This window comes from Nanorana parkeri, unplaced genomic scaffold (genome assembly GCF_000935625.1).
Source record: "Nanorana parkeri isolate BGI_ZX_2015 unplaced genomic scaffold, ASM93562v1 scaffold181, whole genome shotgun sequence".
In the NCBI taxonomy this organism is placed as follows: domain Eukaryota; kingdom Metazoa; phylum Chordata; class Amphibia; order Anura; family Dicroglossidae; genus Nanorana; species Nanorana parkeri.
Window position 1 is genome coordinate 1,801,140 of NW_017306449.1, and position 7,824 is coordinate 1,808,963.

A 7,824-nucleotide genomic window follows, 5' to 3' on the forward strand; every position below is an offset into this window, starting at 1 on the left:
CCCCGTTTACATCAGAAGCCCTCTTCATATCAGAAACCTTCCCTTCACACCAGGAGCCCCCATTTCACATCAGATTTCCCCCCTCACATCAAAAGCCTGCTGTATGAACATTTTGAGGCATCCCTGAGGAAGCAAGAAGGAATGCTAGGACACGCTGGTTGCAAAAGGCTGTGCTAGAGATAAAGTTATACCCTTCTCTCAGTTCTTTCTTTTTAAGTCTTATATTATGTTATTGTTATATATTGCATTATAATATTAGTTTATTGCTGGACAGTGTTTCAGTCTTGAATTATAGAAACATTCAGCACAGGAGCATTGCTCTGATACCTGGGGCACTGGCCCTGGGTGTCTAGACAAAAGCCCTGAGTATCAGGCCTGGAGCTGCTATCTCCTGGGAGGGTCATTGTGCCATCTGCTTGTGTCTACTCTGGTAGCAAATGGGGAGAGGGAACAAGGAGAGGGAAGAAGAAAATATAGTCAGAATAGAAAAGGGTACTAGCACTGTTTAATGTGGCACTCATCAGTTTGCCAGCCTGCCCTGGATCTATTAGGGCCTCAGCAATTCTCTTAGGTTTAGCCTCTTATTCTAGGGACTGGAATGTTACCAATCAGATGTTTAGCTGACTAGAGAAAGTCAGCACTGGATTTGGATTAGTTTCTCTATGCAACTTATATTATGCTTTTATACAGCCCTGAGGGTATTTTTTTGTTCAATCTGATTGTATTTGTGTTAGATGTACATTTATAGAAAATTATCCATAATCAGAGGATGAGGAAAACATGGGGGCCTTGAATTGTAATAACAAGGTCACATATCATCACGTATCAGAATGAATCTTGTTCTCGAAGAACAGTATTGGGCCATATGTAATGGTTAATGGGTTTGTAGACTTTAGTGGCATGGTAGGATGGGCAGTAGTATTTGGGATTATGGTGTATCCCATAGAGAATCAATGGGGGTAGAAGGACGGGTTGTAAGGAAATGTTATTAGATAGGGCTGTATACAAGGGGATAGGTTAAAGAGCTAAGAGATGAGAGAAAAACACAAAGGTAGTTTTTTTGCACAACCAATGAAAATACAAGTATGATTTCTAAATATTAAAAATTGAAGAAAGCGTAAAATTATAGATTACCAGTATGAAATGTACTTGTGCCAGCTTCCCTCCTGTTCACAAGCTCACTTTGAAATACATTTCCCAGGCCCTATAAGCTCAAGTAAATAATCTACTTTGACCATGTTTAAAAATAACTTTGTTTCTCACCAAGTCTGTGGAGTCATTTGTGAATGACTATATCGTGTTTGCACAACTTTTATACAAGATATCAAATAAGTATATATAAACAATACATACATACATACACACATACACTGTTTGATCAATTTAAAAGAGTGATGAGGATAAGTTGAGTGGATGTGGAGGATGACAGCTCTTTCCATTCCACTTTGCAATCTTTAATGAACCACCTTCTGCCTAATTGTTGTAATGCCATTATCTCGGCATCATTTATATTATGTGCCCTATTTTCTTCAGATATGAGCACTTACCTTGTACAGTATCAAACACACACACAAAGGCATCTCTTCCACTACAGTGGGATTTGTTGAAGGAGAAAGGGACCACATAGTTAACATGGTTGGTGAGGGGTAAAATGCAGGACCTTTTGTGAAATAATGGTGTGCTTTGAGCTGGTCTCAGCCATCTGATGAGGACAGTTTTTGGTTGGATCTGGTGACACATACAGGCAGAAGCAGACATCACTGGCCAACTGTTCTCTGGCAGAGAGGCTAAAATTACCAGACAGGTTTGAAAGACCTTGTCCTGGTAATTTTAGGTAGGTAATCTGGTGCAAGTGGTTCTGCTTTTTGTTCGATAGATATAAACATGAGTGCCTTTGCAAGCTAGTTGTTCATGTTTATTCCTGTATTTCAACAGAAAGATCTCAATTTGAGGTCTATGAATGTTATGCAATATTTTACTGGACTGACATCACAGCTGCAGATATATATTTTTTTATTGTAATATGGTATTAAAGCTATTGGTGGCATTTGTTGTTGTTCTTCTGTAAAATTGATACATATATCTCACTGTCTTCAATATCACTAGGTTAATGTTGGGGTTCATGGGAGTCACGGCCTTCCTCTCAATGTGGATAAGCAATACTGCAACCACAGCCATGATGGTTCCCATTGTGCAGGCAGTCCTCGGTCAACTCAATAACACTGAACAGGAGCCTTCCATTTTGGAATCAGATGGGCAAGCCAACCCAGCAATGCAACTGGAGGAAAAGAATGCCATACCTATGATAGAAATGCCAAGTAAGAACTATATTTTTTCTATATATTAACACTGGCTTAAGAAAGATTGTTCATTTCTTTCTGGCGAGAATGTTGCAAGAAGAGCATTACAATTTACATGATCTTAAATCGGATCTCCAGGCAGGTATTAAGAAACAGCAATGAATGCAGTTATGTATTTATTAAAAACGCATTAATGTATTTTAACTACAACTAGTATAAATACCTGAATGTGATTTGATTTCTGATTTTTGTAATCCACTGCACAGTAGCACTCAGACTAGGATAGGGAGGGCCAATCAGAAACATGCTGACAAGGAGCATGGTGTCAGGAGGAGAGAGCAGAGAAATGAGGGTACCTCGCAATACACAATTGGTTTGTAGGAGCGCTACTACCCTGGGAATGCAAGTGTCTAATAATATGTAAAAGGCACTGGACTCACACTTGGAATGTCCCCTGGCATCTGGTTGGCAGTTCACTGGGATGGAACTTGACTCGATGGATGATTGGCTCCAGTGGTGGATGTTGGCAGGTCTGGACGGAGTGTGTAGTGGTAAAGCAGTCCGCGTACCCGGCTGGGAGAGAGTGAGAGTCGGAGAGAGGGGAGCTGCGAACGGCTATGAGACGCCGGGCGCCGTGTAATCACAGACTCTGTCAGGCTGCTGTCACAGGACACAAAAGTCTTGCGCCAGGAACCAAAAGTGATGGAGAGCTTTACATAGGATGAAGGCTCTCAGTAGATAGACGGCTACGCGTTTCGAGGGAATCCCTCTTTTTCAAGCCTCGGGATTGCATCAGTCTGTTGCTGCTCCTTCACTTTCCAGTGAGTAGACTGGGAGTAGGGAGGTGACCTAACTGTGTTGCTTAATAGTAGCAGAGAAAAATCAGGTTACCATGCTGGCTGTGCTGTGTAACTCAGAACCAGAAGGATCAAAATTAGAGGTGCCCCACAAATGAATTTTCTGACCGAAACTGAAAATAAAAAAAAGTCAGGCCAAAACCGAATTTTTTTTTTAACCTTTTAAATATTTTATTTTTATTTATTTATCATTATTTTTTATTAAATATTTTTATTTTCTAACTTTACTGTAGGGGGCTCTGAGGAAATATCAGGGCTCTAAACAGACCCCTGATATTTCCCTTTTAAAATAGAAAAAGAGATTGAGGACACAGAGTCCATACTCTCTTTTTCTGCAGCCCCTGTTATGAATGAACAGGTATCCTCTATACTGAGTGCTCCTGTTCATTCATAAACTGTGGAGATTGTATGTTTACCATGTCCACAATCATGAATGAACAGGAAGTGATGTCGAGCATTTCCTGATCATTCAAAATTGGGGACACAGTAAACATACTATGTCCTCAATTATTTACAAGCAGTCAGCAATCAGCTGATCACTGACTGCTTGTAACCGCTCTCCATCCTGACTCGCTGTCACAGAAGGCTGAGCCAGTGGTGTGGAAGGAAAGCTCGGCCTACTGTGACAGCGCTGACAGCTATCTCTACCCCTACAACACTCTTCATCCTGAGCCCCTAGTGGGGCTTTGTGGGAGGAGACCCTATCCTCCTATGACACGCTGCTCACAGTGCTCTCCTCCGCGCCCAGCTCATCCTCCTGACATTTTCTCTCCTCCCCACAGGACGCTGCTCTGTGTCAGAGGGGACACAGTGCAATGCCCAGCGGGGAGGAGAGAAATCACGGATGCACAGCAATTTCGGCTGACATTCATTTAGCTGATTTAAACTTAAAGTGACAGTAAACTCAGGAGTTAACTCTAAAACCAATTCAAGTACCTTAACTATTAGCAAAAATGTATCTTATTTGTGTATCACTGTAGATCCTCAAATCATCTCTGAAATGGTGCAGACATGTTGTTTGGTATATCTATGTAGTTTGTCTTGTAATACAAGAAGGAGTTTTTATAAGGATAATTCCACCAAAAAGGACTTTTTGTGAGTTCTAGCAGTATGCCATTGGACTGATTTGCCCATCTACTTTACTTATGTCTCTGACAGTCTGTCTTCAGGATCTCCACTCCAGGAGATCCAGGCTTGGATGCCCTAAGGCAGGGGTAGGCAACATTGGCTCACCTGCTGTGCTGAAACTACAAATCCCATAAGGCATTGCAAGCCACAGGCATTACTCCCAGAGGCAGAAGCATGATGGGATTTGTAGTTTCAGCTCAGCTGGAGAGCCAAGGTTGCCTACTCCTGCCCTAAGGGAACCATTATTGTTCCACATTATTAAACTCCAGCCAAACAGCTACAGTATATACACCAGTGAACTACATAGGTTTACCTGCAAAAGGGTTTGCATTTCGATTAGGGATGCACCGCAATTTCGGCTGCAGAAAAATATCGGCCGAAAATGACACCTTGGGCAAAATGCCATAAGTACCATCTTTCGGCCGAAATTGCAGTGCATCCGTGATTTCTCTCCTCCTCACTGGGCGCTGCTCTGTGTGCCATCTAATATAGAGCAGCGTCCTGCGGGGAGGAGAGCAACTGCCAGGAGGCCGGGTGGGGCGCGGAGGACAGCGTTGTGAGCGGTGTGTCACAGGTGGTCAAGCTCTACTCCCGCACAGCCCCGCTTGCCCCCCTGTGTTATCAGGATGGAGTATGGTGGAGGAGATAGCTGTGAGCGGCAAAATGTATCCAATCAGCCACACGAAACCGAGGTCCATAAAAATCCAACTTTATTGTTGTAAATTCCATGCAAAGTCCAAAATACCAGGTATACACCACCAGCGCCTCTCACATAGAGGTGAACCAATGGTGATTAAGAAAAGTATTTGGTTGCTGGTTGGGTTTAGCACAGAATGAAATCCCAACTTAATTTTGTAATTACGATATTGTCATTCAAAGAAGCCAAATGGATTGGGTCTCAAACTGCGTGATTCATATGTAATCACTCTTAAAAATGTTTGAAAAGTCACAGATTAACCAGAACTACAAATTCCCACAAATAAAGAGTGCTAGTGTTTTTCTGGTTCCCACTGCTCTGTAGAATTCATAAAGTAAAAAATATTTTCTTTAGTTTTCTATTGCAATAAGCATGGGTTGTGTTGTCTTAAAATTACTAATTGACGTTCTCCAATTAAACATTCACCTAAACTTTCACTTACAAGTCAGCGTAATCCGTTTGCAGTGATGGACTTTTGATCTTTTGAACTATTGCTTGGCAGTGATTTATCATACACATATGCACTATCGGGGTCAAATATTGTATACCTTTGTGTCAATAAATTACAGCCATTGGTTACATAGAAAAAAATGAAGGAGGACATTTTCATTCTTTATTTGGTTCCTAAATGCTGTTGGACTAGTTGTGACCATTATCATTAAACATCAATTTACAAAGTCAGTCCACCCAGAATTGATATGTAGGACGTATGCTGTAGGATAAAATACTTAAACACAAAGCCAAAAATGTAATATATAGCAGCAAAAAAACGTGTTTAGTTTCAGATCAATTCATATTTTTATTTCTTTTATTTTTCGGATTTCGGATCCAAAATTTGATTTGGTTCGTATTTTGGACCGGTCTGAATTGTCGTTTTGGAATGAAGTCACAGGGCCGTGCCTGTAATGCAACCCCCAACAGCCAAAGTTTGGATGGATCCGAATTTTCGTTAAAGGAACATTTGGATTCGTTCTCATTCGGACTCAAATTTGGAAGTTCAGATGCAGTTCAGATGAAGTTCAGTTCTAATGAAATCCATTCGGAACAAAACTAAATTTACATGTCTAGTGGCTGCATTCGTTTTATTTTGAGCATGTACAGAAAATACATGGAGAGGAATTTATCAAAACTGGAGCAGAGAAAATCTGGAGCAGTTGCATAGGGCAACCAATCAGCTTCTCTCTTCAGTTTGTTCAGTTAAGATTTGAAAATGAGAGAGAGAAGCTGATTGGTTGCTATGTACAGCTGCTCCAGATTTTGTCTGCTCCAGTTTTGATAAATTCCCCTCAAGGTGTTCTTGTCAGATATGCTGTGTCCTTGTTACTTCCTATGAACTGAACAGAAAGCAAACCAATCATATTTTTCTTATGTAAACTACTATTACCATGATGCCCTATGTAATGGAGATGAACAAGGCAGGCAATTTTGAAGTCCAGCCTGAGTCACAACCATGGATCCCCCCATAGAAACATTGGAGGAGTGAGTCTAGCCACCCAGGGACAGGAAGTGTGTTATTTGCAGGATCGCCAGGTAAAAATAAAGGGAAAAAAGCCTGAAAAAAAAGAAAACGAATGCAGCCATCACATCTAAGGACTGGTAAGCTGCAATATATTACATGTAGTTTAGATATGCTATCAAGGACAACTGTACTGAGAGAACAACAGAGGCTGCCTTCATCTTAAAATGCTACTTACCTTGCTGTATCACTTGCCTGGAACAAATATGCAGCAACCAAAGTGAGAGCTAAGTCTGGACTCCTTGTTTGCATATGCGTTAGGTCAGTGCTTCAAAAAGTGTGTTCAGGACATTCGATCAGCATGGAAGTCAGGCAACTAGCTTCTTTTCAGAGGAGAGGTTGTCAATGACTTTCTACAGTATATGTTCCTTCAGTATAGATTTATGTTAAAGCCGAACTCTGGGCAAAAATGTTCTTAACCATTGCAGTGGGGGCTACCCCTGCACTGCATGAGTTAAGTGCTCATTTTTGTCATGGTGGTAAAAAAAGTTATACTCATTCGAACCCCGAATCGAGGGGCTGCTACTCTGGTCCCTGAAGACTGTCTACTCCTTTGCTGCAGCAGTGGTATGTCACTCAGCACCCTAATATCCTATACACTGTGTATAGAACGTGATGACTCAAGGATCCTTAGACCACTGCAGTGGAGGGGTAGAGAATCTCCAGGGACCGGTCTAAGAGCAAGACAGCTCTTATGGTTTGGATGAGTATAACTTTTGTATTTTAGCACCAAGAAAAAAGGAGTCCTTAATCCTTGCAGTGAAGGGGTAGCCCCACTGCAAGGGTTAAGTACATTTTTGCACAAAGTTCTGCTTTAAAGCTCAACTCTGGGTAAACACCTGTGGGAGCTGTTTTAGCTGCCAAAGGATTTGTCTCTCTCCAGTCCTGAGATGTACACAATACATCTCTGTCACACATCTCAACTCTGCCTAGCAAGTTTTTTCTCTGCTGTAGTCCAGTGACATTTACAGATCTTGTTCATCTTAGGCCTCGTTCACACCAGACACAGTGCATTCTGGTCCGATTCTGGCAAGAACGCACTGCATCGCCTTGCGGCCGGCTCACTATGTTGTGGGGCAAGAGGGGGTGTGGCGGTCCATCTCTTTGTCACTCCACTCTCTTGTCTCATAAGCATTTCCTTGCATTGTAGCAAACCTGAGAGGTTCCCTGTGCTGCCATCCCCTAGTCCAGACATCCCAACCTGTCATCCCCTAGTCCAGAAATCCCAACCTGCAAAAAATTATTTCAGAGAGGTGCCCTTTCCCCCCCTCCACCGCACCCAGCAAATGGGGGGGGGGGGGGGGGGAGACGGGGGGGCACCCGCAC

General features: G+C 42.2%; 1 protein-coding gene across 2 annotated transcripts in view; it reads left to right on the forward strand.

The window, feature by feature from the left end:
* Positions 1 to 7,824, forward strand: part of SLC13A5 (solute carrier family 13 member 5) — a 51,494-nt gene that overhangs the window by 30,391 nt on the left and 13,279 nt on the right. For both annotated transcript variants that reach the window (XM_018555033.1, XM_018555034.1), the window contains exon 4: positions 2,107 to 2,318. In XM_018555033.1, the coding sequence (XP_018410535.1) occupies positions 2,107 to 2,318 (212 nt within the window). The remainder of the gene's footprint in view (positions 1 to 2,106; positions 2,319 to 7,824) is intronic.